The sequence below is a fragment of the Lycorma delicatula genome, chromosome 4, assembly GCF_047948215.1.
Source record: "Lycorma delicatula isolate Av1 chromosome 4, ASM4794821v1, whole genome shotgun sequence".
NCBI lineage: Eukaryota > Metazoa > Arthropoda > Insecta > Hemiptera > Fulgoridae > Lycorma > Lycorma delicatula.
Window position 1 is genome coordinate 6,759,570 of NC_134458.1, and position 20,268 is coordinate 6,779,837.

Here is a 20,268-nt window from a genome sequence, read left to right on the forward strand (position 1 = left end):
ACATTTTGACTAGTTTACAGTAATATATAAATAGTAACTCATAGTTCTGAAATCAAGGTACTATTTTAATAAAGTGTCACAAATTCTGTATAAGATTATATGCAGTAATTATTATGTTTAATTTTTACTTTTCATAACCAATGTGTTTTTTTTTTTACTATTATGGTTTAATTTAATTATTTCTGTCTCATAGAAACCATTATTCTGTTTTATTTAGGTTAGCATTAACCTAGGTTAGCATTAATTACCCTTCTTATGCTAGAGGTTGATAATTCAAAGCGTTGAAAAACCAGTTATATTTTATTGCTGATAGCTTCTAATTACTATCCTCAGCTACTGTTTTGTTTTTTAGTTCTATCATGGTTCCCACAGCCAGTAAACGTCAGTAAATATAAACTTAGTCAGGAAAAGACAGGAAAAATTGCAAAGAATTTCAAAGAATTGCATTTTCAGAGATGGCTTTTCCATTAAAAAATCTCTTCTTTTGGAGAATTTGCATGGAGAGACAATTTATCAATGAAAAGTTTTTGTGCAGTTGTAGAATTTGTAGTTTTGTGCAATTGTTCTCTCAAGAAGAACAAAATAGAGGTTTTCCTTTTCTCTGAAAAGGAAAATGGAAGCATTAATTAAAAAGTTGGAGAAAGAAAGAAAAAAATTGAGAGCTACAGTCATGGCAGAAGAAGAACAGATAGCCACCAGAATTAAACTTTTAGAAAAGGGCAAACTATTACAAACCTAAAGATACTAAAGAGAAGTTTCCCTATGTTTTATACATACATAATATGTATGTAATGAGATTTCATATTTTTAATTTTTTGGTATGTTATAATAATAACAACAAAATATTTTTCAAGTAAATGTTAATAATGTTTGTTTTTTGTACAAAATAAGGTGTTCTGTTCTAGTTTTCTTATTTGTATTACTTTTATCAGAGTGATTTTAGTTTCCCTTTAAGTTGTGATCATACAAATTCTTTGTTAAATTGAAACCTGTGTTTCTTAGCATTTTTATGCAGACAATGTTATTAAATATTGTTTTTTGTATACTTTACAAAATAATGTAGGCTAGTTTTATGAAAAATGTTTAAGCAACCTTAGGTGCAAGCCAATTATTTGTAAAAATTTCTTTAATTAGTTTATTTTTAGTTAGTTTCTACTTCTTATCTGTGTTACTTTTAGTTGCCATGATGTTCATTCTTATGCAAGAAACTCATTTAATAATATTGCTGTTTTTTTTGTACTTTGCAATGTAATTTATCACAAAAAATAGCGTATTTTAAAATAGCTTTCATATTTCTATATTAAAAAAAAAAATTAAAAAATAACCTTTAAAAATGAATGTAATAATAAATAATAAAAAAAAGCATGAGTTGGGCAGCTATGGAGATGGTGGAGGCTGCAAAAAAATAAAATATGTACATATTTTGTGGAGTAAACAGCAGTAGGATAACATATGAGAGTCTAGAAATCTTTACTAAATTGGTCAGGAAAAGTTGGGAAAAACGAATCTTAAAATTCAGTGGGAACTCTGTCTAATTAAAAACATATTCCGGACAGGTGATCATGAATCAAAAAGTAAAAACTGCATTAGACAGATATCTGGAAAATTCAGGATTACACAAATCAATCAAAATTTTATATTCTGATTTGTGTCTTTTTTAACAATCTGAATCTCTACATTTCCCCAAACTTTAAACCTTTAAACCACTTAATTTTCAACATACTTTAGTCTAACTCAAAGAATTATTCATAATACTTATATTTTCTGAAGATTGCTTCACCTTGAGTAGTCATAACTACTTTCCCAGAACCTAGTTTGGAGAAATTTATCTCATTCCAGGAGACATGATTTTAGAATTTTTTCTCTGAAACATTTTATGTGTAAGGATGCAATCATATTTCAATTAAATTGAAGGAAAGTTGAAAAAATATTTCCTTGGAAATTACGACTGCATTTTTCCAACTTTTATTTAAATGTCATAGTATTTAATCTAAAGTATTATTTTATGGTTGGTAATGGAAATTTAATATTTTCTAAGCTTTAACTTTTTATTGTTTGTCATATGAATCATCAATTGGTTTGATCTCTCACTGAAAGGAGTACTAATCTCTATCTGGAAATATTCTTTAGTTTTGCTTGTGTAAGATAACCTCTCACTATGTTAACACCTTCATTATGGCTACTAGCTTCTCAAACCCATACATCTCATCAATCAGAAGGTTTCATAATTCCTGAGAGTTATATTACTACATAGACCATGAATTTCATTAATATTAAAACAATATTTTTCTAACATCTTATAAAAGGTTACATCCAAGTAATCTGTGAAATAAAGGATTGATGAAAATAGGATCTCATGGTATCTAATACCAAATTACATATATTTTGTAATCATAACAATTTTCATAGGAATTTAAATTTCTAGTTTATTTACTTCTTTTCATTTAATTTTATAATAACATTCTGGTTTGAAAAATGTTTAATTCCTCTCTCATTGATAATCATGTTATTCATGTATTTTGGGTTCAGTCATTAGATTTACATTTGATACCATAAGAACATGTGGCTGAGTGTTCGGTGTTAATTTTCACTCAACTTTTGATTTTTATGCTTTTTATTCCCTTATAATAAGTAATGCAACATTGTAATCATAATATTTTATGTTGAATTTATTTAGTTATTAATCCATTTTTAACATCTTGAGACTCATATAACATTTGTGTTTGTACAAGTTTGTATTACTTCGCTGGGTTCTCTGTATACCACATTCTTTTGAAAGTTTCTCAAAAAGAGAGGCCTGAGACTGATCTCAGGGGATCTTTAGTATCTGTAGAAAAAGCAGTTTGTTACAGTATCTATCTGTGATGGACAGCATCTCACTCAAAATATCCTGAATCCCAGAAGGATCAAAAGTGGAATGAATGGAGGCTTTTGAAGCGTAGGTTTGGGTGGAGTTATTTATTATTTCTTACATTTTTTTTAGATAAATCATTCCTTCTTCACTAATCTTCTTTCCTTTTAATTTTTAACCCCTCACCAGCAGTTTTGCGTAGCTTTTGGCTGGATGCTGACTGGGTTCCTGCCTAAATAGTCTGTTTCTTTAGCATATAAGTGATCTGGTGGATACTATGGTTGTAAATACTGAGCTCAACCACTGTCTGAAGTGCTTTCTTGGTTATAGCTGGACTCATAATTCCACTCAATATGTATGTTCATATATATATATATATATACACATGTTTTACTATATTTGTGTCTATGACAGTTTGAGAACCAAACTGCCATAGAGAGTTTTTAAAATAAGAAATTATTTTAAAAAGTTTGAATTGTAATTTTTTCTGCTTACATTTATGCAAAACTTTAATTAGATTTAATGTTATAACTTACGAAACAATATTCCCAGTGAATGAAAATTCAGATTTAAATTTTTAATGTTTTAGAATTATGTTTGTGATCCAAAGATACTCATAAAAGAATAATTATACCAAAATACAAAATAGAGCTTTTTTTATGCTTCTTTAAATGTGATATCTTTCTCTAGATTGTTTTTTTTTTTCGTTTATTACAGTAAATTGTAAATAGAATCTTTCTATCATTGTAAATTTAATATAAATGACACATTAAAGGTTTATGAAAGTTAATATAACTTATTATGAGATCTCATATTACTTGCATTAAAATGTTTTAGCAGCATGACAAACAAAAGGGCTATTACCTTTTAATCTGCATACACATGCTCCAACTGCTTTTTATAATTTAAAACATAGGGTGATGGAAAAATTCTGCATTAGATTTGTTTTCAGCTTTTAAAAACAGATTGGTTTCATTTATCACAATTATCACATTTCTTAACAAAATAAAAATTGTGTTTATCAGTGTTATTATTCACTAGAATCTAATTTACTACAAAAAGTACATAATTTTACATAGGATGTTGTAGTTTTATAAAAAAAATGCTGATTAGATTCATAAATTTAAAAAAATGTACAAATTAACAATTATTTAGTTACTAATCTCATGGTCTCGTAATTACATTTTTTCATTAGATGTTATTTTAATTTTTAAAACAAAGTTGGAATCATAATATATTGAGTTAAATGAAAAATAAATTAACGAAATAAAAAAGGCAATAGTTTATTTTCTAAATTTTTGTATCTTTTATATATAAATATTTTGTCGCCGAATGGTTTCGACGGCATGTGGAACCTAAGAACCTTGTGGTAGCCCTAGAAAGGGTCTTTTGTTTGTTTTGCGAGGTAGCCCTGGAAAGGGCTGTTGGGTCCGGAAGCTTGTCTCCAGCTATGTCAGAGAGGTGTAGAGATGAAAATAACGTCTCTACGTCCTGCATATGGAAGCTGCCAGAACGCAACAGTTATCCTACTAGGTAAGGATGCCAGTCGGTTCTCAGCTTTGGGCCGAGTAGTTGTCGGGTGGAAATCCTGTAGAACTGAAGTGATCAAGCCGGACTTCAATTGCTTCAGGTGCTGGGAGTCTGGCCAACCGTACGTCGTCGCAGTGTACAGATCCAGATCCCACGAACTGCTGTTACAACTCTGGTGGGCCTGAGCATAGGAGGGTAGAATGTAAGGCTTCCCAGAAGTGTGTGGCTTGTGTAACTGTCGGGCATCTAATGGGGCCCGAGTCTGTTCTTAAGTTCATTCATGAAGATCATCGGATTAAATGTAAACAGGAGTCAGGCTGCGCACAACCTTGTGTGACAGATGGCTAACGAGTGCAATGGGGATTTCCTCATAATCACTGATCCGAATCAGGCTCGGGTGTCCAATGATCTGTGGTGAACAGATAAGGACTCAGATGTGGTGATTATGAATGTCTCGGGGCAGTTTGCTGTGGAACGATTCACCTCTTGTGATAACTTCGTCGTGGTTGAACTCACACACTCTGTTATAGTGGGTGGATATGCCTCCCCGAACTGGGAACAGTCAGTTTTCAATAAATTCCTTGATAACGTGGAGGTATGTGACAGGAGACAGAAAAAACCAGTTATCATAGCCTGGAATTTTAATTCCAAAAGCCTAGAAATAGGTAGACTCTGGGACACAAGAAGGGGCTTTCAGTTCAAAGTGGCAAATATGAATGAATTTCAGTTTTTAACTGAGAAGACTTATTTTGTGTTCTTCACTAGAAAAAGATTGTCATATAAAAGTCTAGTTTTGATAATGGACAACAGTATTATTGGATATAAAGAAACTGTTTGTTTCTTAGGTCTCACTTTAGACAGATACCTTTCATGAAGGGTGCAAATAACAGAGCTAGTAACTAAGTGTCAGAAAGCCTTAAATGTCATCAAGTATCTGTCAAATTTGAATTGGGGCTGTGTTACAGGAGCTTTCCATACCAGTCTTATTGATAGCATATTGTTCGAAGCAGGAGTTACACCATTGAACTACAGAACGAAAACAATCCTGCTAAGATATGCAGGTTATGTCTTGGCCTCCTCAAGACATAAATTTTGTTTTCTTTTATAAGCACAATTTGGCTGAACAGTATTGGAAGAGACCCACTTTTTCTAAACCAGCTGGAATAAAGAGAATGGAGATCTGAGGAAGCTATGTTATTGATCTGCCAGAAGTTCTCCATGTCTTCAGAAGAGAAGGTTGATGTCTACGGTGGAGGGCTGCATAGACTTGAAGGAGAAGATAGAGCAAGGATTACCAGATGTTTGTATTCCAAATGCTTTTCCACAACTGATTGCAGAGTTTAAAAATTTCATCCACATATTTATTGGTGGGTTGAAGACTGAGAGTGGCGTTGGAAGCTCATTAGTTGTCTATGATGAATCCCATTTTTGCAGTTTATCTGTAATAGCTAGTGTTTACACAGCAGAGTTATACGCAATTCAGCAAGCTCTTTGTTATGTATCACATTACAATGAGGAAAGAGTGCTTCTCTCCTCAGATTCTTTAAGTGCAATCACTGCTTTAAGGAATGGCTTCACGCATGATGCACTTGTTCAGGATATATTGGAAGTATTTAAATATCTTAAAGATAACTGCAAACAATGCATCTTGATATGGACACCTGGAGATATCGGTATTCCTGGTAATAAAGCAGCTGATAAAGCAGCAAAAAAAAGTGGCAAACAGTAAACAAGCCGACATTCCATTAGTTTGACTAGAAGACTTGAAAACTATGTAAACAGGTCATAAGAAAGGAATGGATAAGGAAGTGGGGTGTGCTCACTACGAGGCTTAATTACATTTAGAAAACTCCACTTCCCATTAACACAAAAAACAATTTAACTCATTGAGAACAAGTAGCCCTTACAAGACTTCGAATTGGTCACACCAGACTTACTTTGACCTATATGCTAGCAGGAGAACAGAGACCAACATGTGAAAGCTGTGACACATATTTCATAGTGAAACACACAATAGAAGAGTGCATGTTGTGTACAGATCTCAAAATGAGGCTCAATCTAACCGTCAAATTGGCTCACGATTTATCATATAATGAGAAAAGTGAAAAGAAAATGATCGAGTTTCTCAGAGGAAGCGGTTTATTGCAGCGATTATGACTTATTTATTACCATAAATAATTCGTTGAATTCTATTTGTGTTTGTGTCTTAACTGTGAATTTTGCTTTCTCCAGTTTTTAGTTTTGGTGTTTTTAGTGTAGTTGACAAATTATTTAAGGATATGTTTTAGTAGTTCGGGCCCTTTGCACACGTTTTGACAATTTAACAACATTTCTTCACAGATGGATAATAAATTTTAAGTGACAAGGGCTATACACCCATGTCATTTAATGTTTATCTGGGCTGTTATTGTTTTGTGACAAGCCTGTTTTTCCAGATGATCTGTTTGACAAGACTGGCATTTTGACCTAGTCACTTTCATGGGAGAAAGAGTGTTTTTTAATTTATGACAAGAGTTAATGACCATAGCAGTTGATGCCCACTATTTTCTGGAAAAAATTAAAAAAATAAAATTAATAATGATAAATGAATTAACATTTTTACATGTAAAAATGTATTATTATCATTATATAGATTACAGGCAGTATACTGGCTAGAAAATATACATTAGATTCATATTTTTAATAGAAAGAAATGTAAAATTACATTGTAGTATTTTTATTGACTTACCTGTTATAGTCATGAGTGATTCACCACTAACTGTTTGGAAATATGGTGCTTCACTTGAGATTTCACAGTGATATATTCCTGTGCTAGAATGTGTTAGACCTTTTAGGACAACTTGGTGCTCATCAGACATTTGTACCTAAATTACATAATCAAGAAAAATATGAGTATTTAAAAATTATATGTTGCAATTTTCTGATTAATATAAAGCATCTGTAAGTGGTATAACATAATAAATTATGCATCACTTGAGTAAATTATTCTATATTTCATTATTAACATTTGAATTGATATGTTTAATAAGAAAGTTTAAATTGACGCATCAAAATCTCTTCTACATGAAAAGGTATAGGGCTAAAATAGGTACCTATACATTTCATAGCCAATGGTAGAAAAGGAATTGACATGATTATCACCTTGCTCAACCATTTTTAACATTCCTCATCAGTGGTGATGTACACCCATTACAACCAGGTTCACGGGAGAGTTATGAATTCAATAATTTAAATTTAAATTTGATCTACTCAGATTCAAAGTAAGAAATCCTAAATTAGGAATGGAGTACTGTACTGCAATACTAATTTAATTATTTTTTAACCTTACTTTATTGAATTAATTATTTCTTGGCATAATTAACTCATTTTAACTCCCTGCCAAGCAGAAGATAATTTCCCATTTTTCATTCTTATTTTGTAAGTTGTCTGTTAGGAATTCATAAGTTTTATATGCATCATTGCATTTTATCATTCAGTTTGTTGAGGTACACATAAAATATTTGACAGAAATTTTAATTCATGTAATTCCAGTGCCTCAGTGTGTATTTTAATGGATCTAAAAATTAATATAACAATTCTTACTGGTTCTGATAAGCTCTCTTACTTACATGATTGTTTTTTCATCATAATGAAATAAAAATGTAAGCAAAAAAAAGTTTGATTATATTTTTTATAAATGATAATTAACCTTCTAATCTTGAATTTTTATCACATTAATTCCTAGTGTCATCTGCATTATTTTATCGAATTCTTGTTCAGAACATCAGTTTAATTTATTTACATATTAGATAATATTTAAAGCAGATTAATAAAAATTTTGTAGTTTCTTTCAGCTTAGAATAATAATTTGATTTTTGGATGGCTTCCTTCCACTTCTTCATGGTGGCTTTTTACAGCCACCATGAAGAAATAAAATCTCTAGTCAGTGAAGCAGGAAAGACCTAGCTAATTTATGAGAAAAAGCATAAAAGAAAGATGCATGAAGAACCTTAACGTGTTGCATTAATCCTATTGATTAGTAATGTAACTGGAAACTAAACTATCTCTATATCTACTCGTATAAACAAAGCCATATGTAGAATTACAGGCAGTCGATTTGAAACAGTACATAGAAAATCAACCTAATCCAAATTAAATGTAAAATAAGTATTTTGTACATAAATTAAATAAGAACTAATTTCAAGTATGATGTTACTTAAATGAAAATAATATTAAATGTATTAATATAACGGTTAAATTGTTATCTAATGGAAAATATATCCAGTGATTATTGGAATAACTTACAAATTAGCAGTCTATCAAAAAAAAAATTTTCTTTTAGAATGAATTTACATTTTCATTAAACACATTCACTCTGTTGTCAATAATCAAATTAAGACTTTCAATACACTTTCCATTGGAGGTAAAATTCTTTGATTATAATATATAAATAGCTTATGCTTTCTATTGTTGATTTACAGAATCCTAATGGTTATAAAAGTGATGTCAAAATCAATATGTCTATACATTGTCATATAAATAACATTACCTCTAGCATATTTCTCCTGATTCCAAAGACACAACAACCTAGTTGGATTACATTCCACTACATATAAATGCTGGTGTGTACTCAGCCCTTGCTGTCATAAATTTTAAAGGAACTTCCTTTGCAGAACATCAGCAAAACATCAGTTTTAAAATTTAGTAACCTTGCTGTTTATTTCCAATCGCTGAACAATATTTCAATACTAGCCTGTCATTGATTTGGTAGAGGTAACAAATGGAGTTAATTTGATGGAAGTGCCAGTTTACTTTTAAAAGCAACTCGAGATTCGTTAATAGTTTGGACATTTGTCCACATGTTGTGTATACAAAAGCTTAGAATTAAAGGTAACACCAAAGTCACAAACTGTTTCCAACATTTCTTGGGTAGCTACTCTATATTGGTATTTAATTACTAACATCTTTCTAATACAGTTCATAATAACAATTTTATCAAGATTCAGAAGCATCTTACATTATCAATCAACCACTTATAAATCTTATTTGCATCCTGTTAAAGAGTAAAATAACTCCTGTTATACAGTAAAAACACTATTATAAGAGTTGCTCATTCACACAATTTGACATCAGTGAATTGATCAGTAATTTTATACCATGTTTATAATGTTATTTATAAGAAATATAAATAAAAGTGGACATATTGACCCCTCCAGCACACCAGAACACATTTTGCAAGAACTCAATAATAAACTCTAAAGATTTTGTCAGATATGTTGATTTGAAAAATCCTATTAGACATATATGAATGGTATCTCTGCATATCAATCGTATTAGCATAAACTTCTAACTTATTTAAAAGAATGCTGTCATGAATTGTATCATAAGCCTTCCTAAAATTGAAGTAGGTGGAATGTTTTCATTTAGGTTCATAGCTGTAGATCTCTTAGCTACAAAACCATGATCCTGTTGATGGATGTACTTATTCTAATAATTCCAGAGATGGCTGTGAACAACTCTCTTAAAAGCCATAACATTTAAAAAAAACAGAAAAAGACCCATGGTTAGAGAATACATGAAGATTGCCTTCCTTGGAAGTATTTGTCTAATTCCTTTTCCCAACAATCTGAAGATATACCAGAAACAACATTAATGTTAAAAGTTCACATTAGAAAGGGTGAGATTAGCTCAATAGTTATTATGATAAAAGTTGGGAATGAAGTTGGCAGCCATTACTGGTTGCAAATTGCATGCTTAGAGATATATGCAAAATGTTTTCCTCAGTAACATGAGAAATAGATATGATATTGATATGGATCCTCAACACAATTTATTACATATCTATTATTTACAGGTTGATAGACATACTGGAAATTCCTTCCAAATTTCTCAGTAAGTTCTTTAGCATCCATAATAATCTTGTCCTGAAATTTTAATCGGGCATACTCCATTTAATTCCATCATAAAGGATCGAACTCATCATAATAAGCGGCTAAACTAGTTGTCTTGTAGTTTCTACGTGCTCCTTTCTTACACTTAAGGCATTTAATGAGTTCTCTGGAAAATCAGCCAGGAAAGGAATTTGACCTCATTCTCCTCACAGTAAGATACACATTTATTCTCGTAGATGGAATCTCACCAAATGTATAGGCAATATCTCTATTGTTTCAGGAAGAATAGACCACACTCAACTCTGTCTCTTTTACAGCTTTATATGGATCAAGGTAGTCATTTCTAGAGTAGTCAAAAGCTTACGTGATACATTTAATTTCTACCATCATTTTTACCTTGACATGCACTATAAGGGACATCAGGGTAAACAAGACGAGCAATTTCCATATTCACAATCACATCCACGTAAGATGTGATTGTGAATATGGAAACAAGATTAAAACAAGATAAAATATGGATTATGAATAAAACAGTTCAAGATTGAAATATGAATTTTTGGCAGGTAGAAGTTACATTGATCAATATATTACCACTAATTAACTCAAAGGTGGCTTTAGTCTTCTTCTTAGCATAATATTGACTACCAGGTTTGATGGAGTGATCATTCAAATTAATCCCTGGTGCATTGAAGTTGTCTAGCATCACAATTTTATAATTATTAATATAATTTCCTGCACAGATGATTAAAGTATCCAATCAGCATCTCAGGTGAGTGTCAGGACTGCAATAATGTTTAAAAATCAGAAGGTTATTACAATTTTTCATTTGTACATCAATCCAAACATTTTGCAAGCCAACTTTATCCTGAAACTGTATCATCTTGTTAATCTACAAGGGAGTCCTCTCCACGAGTTTTGCCCATTTCAGTGTAGTTCCTTTGCTAAAAGCCATCCAGCTGTTAGAAATTTAATCCACTGTTAAAGTGGTCATGAAAAGAAGACTCACCATCAGTGACAACTATGTTGAACTTGAGCAGCCAAGACACATGTGTACTCAACTGATTATTGGGAAGGCTCCTAACGTTTTGATATAAAATACAAAGTTCTGTATAGCCCATTATTGGTGTCTGTTGACACCATCCTCCAGGGGTCATCTTCTGATTGTAGGCACTATATGTTTGGTCTTTCTTCAATCGTCAATAAAATGATAAGACTAAAACAACTTTAGGCCACTCTGTGATAACAGTCTTCCTATAATCTTCCATCGATACATTTCAAATAAGAGCTGTGTCTTTCTCTGTTAGTTCTGAGCTAGGTACAAACAATTTCTTTATTCTAACTAGTCTTTCTGTATCAGGAGCTCAAGTAGTGTCTCAAACCTTGTTAAATATAGTTTCTTCTTTCTAAGTCCGGCAAGATAGATAGTTATTCTCACCAATGCTCATGATATGTTTTCTTTTTTCAATATTTTTGCCTATTCAGTTCAGTTTTCTTAAGCTTAACATCAGATTCTTGGGAATTTTCACCACTTATGAATCAATGGCAGGATTTTGCCTTTGGGAAGCAACAGTGCTTCAGTAATTATCAGCACATAGAGCCCATCCGCTTCACTTGCATTCTAATATCTGCAATTTGTTTGTCAACTTCTGTGGGGTACCTATATACAAATTAGCACCGCCGATAGGAAATGGATTCAACCAAACTCGACTACATAGAGAATCCAGCTTTTCTCTCAGTAATCCATTTTTAACCTTTACTTCTTTAATTGGTATCGATTAGTCGCTAATGCAACATCATTTTACTAAATTGTTTCTCTAAGTTAAACAGCCAAAAAATATGGAAACAAAATCATCACACGTAATATCGCTTTAATAGCGATAATATTTTTTCTATTTCAATGGAGTCGGTATTTCTAACAAATCTATTCGTATTTGTTCTGGTAGTTAAAAGTTAATGACCAATAACAGGAATCTGTGAATAATCGACCTCGGGTATATGAGAGCAGTTGTCGAAGACATATTTACTCTATTAACAACAAAAAAATAATATTCCTCATCTACAATATTCATACATTGCAAATAAAATAATGTGGCGCATTGATCGTCAGAGAGCAAATGCGTCTTCTTTCCTTAAAATCCTTTAGAACTTTATTTGTTAGTCTTGAAACTATAGGTGCCATTCTACACTTAAAAACTACAAATGAAACGAACATAGTATAACTATCTAAATTAAAAACGTAACGTCGTCGGTCGGTGTATCTACTCTATTCGAAATATAGCTAGCTCAACCTTTGGCCTACGGTGAAAAAGAAAGGATCGCTTTTCTATCGCCAACCGAAGTAAAGGATTGACTTTATGATCTACCTAACAAAACAGCTGTTAATAGCAGAAAGTTGAAAATACTCAGAAAAAAAGGTGAAAGGGATTAACACGTCAAATTCTACAAGACGAAACGTCGGCCCTTTTAGCCGAACCTTTCGGCTAAGAGGCCTTTGCCCTTTTAGTTGGATTTCAAGGAAAAATTCAACCGGCTAACCTAGCTAAAAAAATCACAGTAGTTGAAAGTCTAAGAAATGGAGATGTCATAAACGAGGAGCTAAAGATTGAATGAAGACTTAAATAGAGCTGAATAAAATTATCTAGCTATCCTAAACGTAGTTATTGTCATTATTCCAGTACCGTTATAACCATCAAAGTTTCTCGACCCAATTTTTGAAAACTCGGACAGAGTAGAATGCGTCTGAGGGTCAGAGACTGAGAAGCGATGAAGTAATGCTAGTAATACGTGGCACGTTAACATTGTTTTTCGATTTGTAAAAAATGTCTCATCATATCCTCATTAATTATAAAAATAGTAATAATAAGGAACCTGTTTGAATAATGCAGATTGACATTCAACTTCTGGAACAACTTTACCCGTAGAGTTTCTTATATATTTTTTTGAAAGCTAATAAATTGAAACACAATATTAAGTATTGTATTGCTTTTTTATTTTATAGCGGTGAAAATAAAGAACCGATTGAATTTGATGTATGGTTGTTTGTGCGACCGCGTTCCTGGGTAATGAGGGTGTGGATGTGTATTTATAGTAAAAATTATGATCTGCTTTTTGTGTTGTATACCTGTCATAAATCATAAAAAAGTTATAAAATAATTATAATTCCCGTCAAGAATTATAATAAAGTTCATAGACGGTCGAGTTAAAAAAAATGTGGATGCGGGTAGGCTACGCCCTTCCCATTTGTTATTCGTGAGAAATACTTGTGTTCGCATAAATATCACTTACATCTACTATAACGCCTGGTAGTGAAAATATTTGAGCCGGTGGATCGTCAGCCGGAAGGTATCTGTAAAATTCTGCGCCGTCCTTGTACCATTTAATAGCGTACAGTGTGCTATTAGGACCGAGCTTGTACGAACACCTTAGCACTGCCGATCCGGTTAATAGTTTTCTTGACGGAATACTAACTTCCAGTAACTGCAGACCGTTTGTCCCGACTGTTCAAAAGTAAACAAATATTATAATTTTTATAACTTGGAATACTTAAGTCGTAAAGCTGTAATGACTTACACGCTATAAAGAGAGAGCGGTTTAATAAAATACGTGTGCAACATAATTTTTCTGAAGTCCATTGTTCGTACGAGAACCGGTGCGTTTTACGATATCAACAAAGGTTTGCGAAGTTCTCTTTACGACTATGTTAATCCCGCAGAGCTATCTTAGGGTTAACCGACGGCAGGGTATTAACTTCCTTTCATTTCCGGCAAAACGTTTTATTTCTTAAATATCGAGTAAATTTTCTTCGGTGTTGAAATAGCATCGTATTCAAAATAAAACGATAAGGTTCAAACAGAATACCGCTACACGATTAAAAAACATCGCCTCATTGTAGGTACTATCAAACATAAAAATATACATTTACGACAGAAATTTTGGATATTTTGTGATATTTGTCTGCTTGTCGATTTAATGGAAACGGTCAGTTACCATTTCAACTTCACCAAAATATTTACTCTTCTATTACAATACATGCATGCAGACTGCCCTTGAAATATAGGAAAACAGATTTCAAGGGATTTGTATATATATATATATGTAACAACATATTTAATAATAAAAAGAAATTGAACTGATAATGGCGCCGATAAAACACGTTTTCGTTTACTACATAAAGAAAATGTTTCGATTAAATATTGTTTAAACTGGAAGGCTCCTATAAAGATGTAACGAAAAATATCTAATTTTTTCTCAGTTGTTTTTTAAGATAAGTATTTTTTAATCATAAGTATTTATTAGACTTTAAATAAATAATTAACGTATACATATTATATGTATTTAAACTTTAAAAAAGGTTTGCATAGATTTGCACAACTTTCTCAACTTTGCCCTTGACAGATTTTTATTTGAAGCACGTCATACTGTTTTTAAATAATAATTATGTAATACTCAGAGTAAAATTTTTAAAAGATTTGTCTTAAGTTTAGTAAACATATTTGGTCGTATCTAAGTTTTTTTACCTCGATAATTATTCATTATTAAAAGTATAATTAAGAAAAAAATCAAAATATTTAGTAAAATAATTTAGATTCATAAGACTCCTAGCTCGACAGCTAAGACAGGACAATATATATATTTTTTTTAATAACAGCCACAACTTGAAAAACAGGTAAAGTATCTCCTTCTCTATTTTTCAAGAAATTTTTCGACCCGTTTTCGAAGAATTTATCTAGTCCAGCCCAGAGGTTTTAATAAAAATACAGGCCGTACATACAGAGATAATTTGAAAATTTCTATAAATTTTTTATTCAGGGGGTCTTGAAATGTCGATATTTGACAAAAAACCCCAAACTTTGGCCGATCGCTTTACTCTCTCTTCTTCAGTTACGCTGCAACAGTAGCGGCAGCGATAGAATTATAGGTGGGAAAGTAAATATTGAATTTAAAAATGAAATATGATGAAATTCAGTTAATTTAAGTAGTATTAATTTTAAATTGATATTGACAATCGGATCGACTAACAGTGCTTTAACAAGCACTGTTACGTAGATTGCCGCGTCTTGATAAAATTTATTAATAAATATTTACTATATTATAATATATAATCTTAAACAATCTCCGTAGTAACACGTTCTGCTACCGATATTTTGCGTGATTATGAAAAAATTAGTGTGGGACAATCGATCGCGATTACAGTATCGTGAAATTTATTTGTTAACGTTACTGTATTTTTGATTCCTTGAGACTTTTTCGTTGTTTAGTTCTGCAGCAGTTAAGTTGAAGTTCAAACTGTATTTTTTACCTTTGAAAAAGTAATGATGAATGTATTAACACATAGATGACTCGTGCTCTAGATTTCTTAGACAGTTTCTATCAAATTCTTAATACTAACCGCATCTATTTATCAGGTTTTACTATTAAAACGACATTTAAAAAACTATATAGCTTTAAATTGTCGGTATAGCACCCTGTTACGATCCCGTTTATAGTTTTGTCAATATAAGTCTGAATTTGAGAATATATTTTTTATTATTGCGTTTCGTAATTTGTGCTTGTACGTATGTGTGATCGTCGTTCCCTACCGCTTTTTAGTGACGCGAGTCATTAAAAAAAGTCAGTAATCTCCACCATCGATAGGTAAGTAATCGTGTAACAAAAAATTTCTGAAATGATTTTTCTTTTGGCTACAACTTGTAATTTTTAAGTAACAAATTTTTCCCTAAAAAGTGAAAAAAGTTAACTTGTGACGTTTTTACACGCGTTTATACGATTATTTATACGTCAAATTAAATAATAAAGGTCTCCTATTAAAATTGTACTAATTTCTCAACCGCTTACAGTTAAAGTGGAATCGCTAGTTTTCATTGTAATTCGAATTGCTTGAATCCGATAAGAATTTAATAACGTCGATTAAACTCTTTTCAATTTTTTTTACGTTTTATTTTAATTTTATTTATAATATACTCTGCATTAGAGAGTTCCGTCTTATCAAATCATATTTTTAAAAAACACATTAACGACATCGCTTGCTCAAACTATTAGTTTTATTATAAACATTTTCAATGTCGTACGACGCATTTTAGAATCTGCTTTGACCGTACTGTATACACGATCTTAATTCTAAACGTTACTGTACACGACAAAAATAGTTTTTTTTTCTTTAATAATAATTAGGCTAACTAAGTCTTCATATTTTTTTAAGTACATCTTTTTCTTCGGAAAATACATATGTTATGCGTATAAAATGACTAATAGCTATATTATACTTATCATGAACTATTAGGTGCAGTATTATCCAAACTGAATATGTCGCATTGCGTGACATCATTTCGTTTAAAATAAAATATTTTTTCTAAAATACACTTCACGCGCACTTGGTAAAAAAATATTTTCGTACCGAAAAATCACAGAATTTTGTTAAAATTTAATTACGTTGAGTTAAAATCATTCCGGTATTATTTCACAAGCAATTAAACACTGAAGTTTGGTTTATTGTACGCTTTTGTGAAATATTACTTAAAAATGAATGCGTTCGGAAAAGAAATAGTAATACCGTGAAGCCCGGTCGTGTAATCCAATAATACGATAATAATGTTTAAGTGTATTACTGAGTACTAGCGGTGCCCTTGGAGGTTCCTGTGCTCCTGGTTGTAAATGTTATCAAAAATTCTATTTTGTGAGAAAATATAGTTTCGCTTAATCTTGCGATTTTCTTATTTTATCGTTTAAATCGTCAGATAGTTTAACCCTAATAATTATACAAATAGATTTATATGTTATTATAAAATTAATTTATGTATTATTTAAATTAGTTTAAATTATTAAAGAGATTATTTTAGGTATCATCAATGCCGTTCATACGTTGATTAATTTAAACGTTTTTTGTCTACGCTGTCGTTTAACCGATTTACTTTTCATTCCTTTCTATTCTCCGGCGATCATTACTTATTTTCAGTATTCATCTCTTACTTTTTACAGCCACCATTATTTATTTCTTATATTCTAATCGTTGATTTTCTTCGCTTTTTTTACCCCTTAAACTTCTTTCTGGATACGGTTTCACAAATTTGAAATCCCTTAAATATACGACCTATCGTATTTATCATCTTTATACAGTTCAACTTTTCCTTTCATACCGCTTCATTTTATACTTTATCGATCCGATTAATTTTCAAGATTCTTCTGTAACATCGCATTTCAAAAGCCTTGTTTTTTTCGGCTTTCCTATTCTCAGTTCTCCACGGCTTAATATTGTGCGTATTTCTCTGCTATAAAGAGTCGTATCTATAATAGTATATTTAAAAATTTCTTTGTAATTTCTAAATCTACGTTAGTTACCGGCAGATTTCATTTCTGAATAAAACCTCTCTTCGCTTGAGCTTTTGTAATCTTTTTATCTTTTTATTATATCCGTGCTTTGTAATTTCACGAATTTAAATAATTAAATTCTACGGCTTGTTGTCGTGTGACTTGTATGCTGCGTAATTCATCATTCTTTTCTGTCGAATTTTGTTGTTTATTTTTTTTTTTTTTGCTGACAAGGTAGATTTTCTCTCCGGAAAAGTTCTGTATTATTCGTTATACTTATAACTCATTACTAATTTCAGCCAAAAAAAAAAAATAAATAAATAAAAGAAAAAACTATGATCTCAAGCGTTTCTTTTTTTATTGTTTTTTTCCAAATTTAAATTAAAGAAGTAAAGGGGTGATTATATTATATATTACTTCTTTCTCTCCTGTAAATTTATTTTCTACTATTATTTAGAGCTACCTAATTCTTACGCAATCTATAAATAGATTTTGTATACATCTTAATCTTATCTTTCTTAAAATATTAAACGATCTGTTCAACTCTACATCGAAAAAAATGTCGCAAAGTATTATAAATCGCCGTAATAAAGTGTTAATGTGTTGAAAAAAGATTGTATTACGGGAATTATATATACGAGGGTCATTCATTAATTAGACACAAATCGCTCTGGATCTGAAACGGTTTATTTAATCGATGTTACATTTCTTTCATTCGGATTAATCTTCAGCAACACTAATACATTTGTCATATCTCTAAATCTCGGTTTATTTATGCCTGCTGCAAAAAAAATCTTCGTCTTGATGTCGGAGCCGATTTAGTACTTTTTTTGACGTCATCGTAGCCATTAAACTTCTTAATGCGTAGTGGACCAAACACGTGGGAATCCGATGGGAACAAATCAACTGCATGTTGAGGTAGTAGTTTCCCGATGCAATTTGTCGATGGTTTCTCGAGTTAGCTGAGTTCTGTGATGCCGAGAGTTATTGTGAAGCAGAATGATGTCTTTAACCTTAGATCCAGAGTGTTTTTTCAGTACAGCAGTACTGAAAACCCACAGACTCACACTTTGTTAATAAGCACGTCGCAGTAGTATGCCGTGTTTCTTGTTTGTCGGCATTTTAGAAAATTGACAAAAACCGGGCCTTTTGCATCCCAAAAAATTATCATGATTACTTTTGTCGCTGATACTCGAGTTCAGAATCTTTTCTTGACATGTGAACTCTTGTGTTTCCATTCTACGCCCTGTTTTTTTGATTCCAGTTTATAATAATGAACGTCTCATGTTCATCACAGTTTAGAATACTGTGAAAAAAAGCATTACCATTCAGTTCTTTGCGTATGCGAAAACTTGTCTTCTTATGGTGATCTGCTAACTTTCTTGAAACCCATATTACGCTTGCTTTACGGTACTTGAGCTTTTTCATGATAATGTTATGAACTGTACAGACATTTACTTGTAATTCAGCTACAATCTCTAATGTAATCCGTCCATCTGTCTTCTTGGACGAAAGAGTGCGGGCGAATTTTAAGCGCTGGAGTTAAAACTTCAATCGGACATCCAAAACGGTGCTCGTCAGTCACTGAAGTTCGACCGTCTTTAAATTTTTTTACCCGCTTGTAAGAACATCTGAGGTTCATAGAACTTTGTCCGTATTGATCGGTTATACGAGAGTAAATTTTAACCGGTTTTCTCCTTCGGAAAGCAAAAAACGGATTCATACACCCTATTCAACTATTGCTCAAGAGGACTTCGAGAGGTTATAAACAAAACAATTTTACACAAACCGCTGATTAAAAGTCATCACGTTATAACCAACTTACTCTTCTGATAGTATTATATCCCTCTTGCCAAGAGTTTTGCTTGCACAGCTGTTTGCGTCTTTAATTATTATCGAATGACCTTCGTATATAATGTAAATATAATAAAGGTCTAATATTTTCAATCTTTATTCTTAAAATAAACTTCTAATATTCTTACTAAAAAAAAAATGTATTAAAAATAAAAAACACATGTTGAAATTCTAAAACTTTAAAGTTGACACTGCAGTGAAAGCTGCCAAATTCCAATTTTGACACCAAATTTACAATCATAATCTTACGAAATATTTTAGTAAACTTGATGTTTAAAAATATTACATTTTTTAACAAAGTCGACGTAAAAGTCGATGACTGTTAACAATCAAATTCTTATTCTACTTTCACGGTAATCATCGGCGAGTCAAAAACATGAAATATAAAATCCATCAGACTGAAAAAAGTTTTTTAAAGTGTAATTATTTATTCTTCATAACGATTTGACTTTTAGCACGTAATAATCTTGAACTAAGCATTTATTATTTGTAGTTTTCTTTCGACAAAAGAACGGGGATAAAAGGGAGCTTTTATTAGATTTGAGTGAAAAAAATGCTCGCGTGATAGAATTCAGTTGGGGTGGTTTTTTTATCGTGTAAGATTAAAAAAATCAGAGATTATTTTACCTGCTGTAAAAAAAAGTGCAATGTTATTTTATCTCGGAAAAGGGAAATTAAAAAAAAATACTTTTCCCGCTCCTTTTTCTACAAAAGACAAAAGTAATAAAATTTTATTGGGGATTCAGTTTCATCAAATATAAATATTCTTTTAACTTTTATGCATGTTTTAATCAGCTCCGGAGTTCGGTTTTCATTTTTTACTTTCCCGGCGAATATAGCTACATTAAAGGGGAAATT

The 20,268-nt window shown here is 31.4% G+C and overlaps 1 protein-coding gene across 1 annotated transcript in view; it reads right to left on the bottom strand.

Annotated features, from left to right (window-relative positions):
• Positions 1-10,272, bottom strand: part of LOC142323692 (uncharacterized) — a 40,049-nt gene extending 29,777 nt beyond the window's left edge. The window contains exons 1-2 of the mRNA XM_075363796.1: positions 10,198-10,272; positions 7,110-7,245 (exon numbers count right to left, since the gene is read on the bottom strand). Coding sequence (XP_075219911.1) covers positions 7,110-7,245; positions 10,198-10,272 — 211 coding nt within the window. The remainder of the gene's footprint in view (positions 1-7,109; positions 7,246-10,197) is intronic.
• Positions 10,273-20,268: the final 9,996 nt, after the last annotated feature.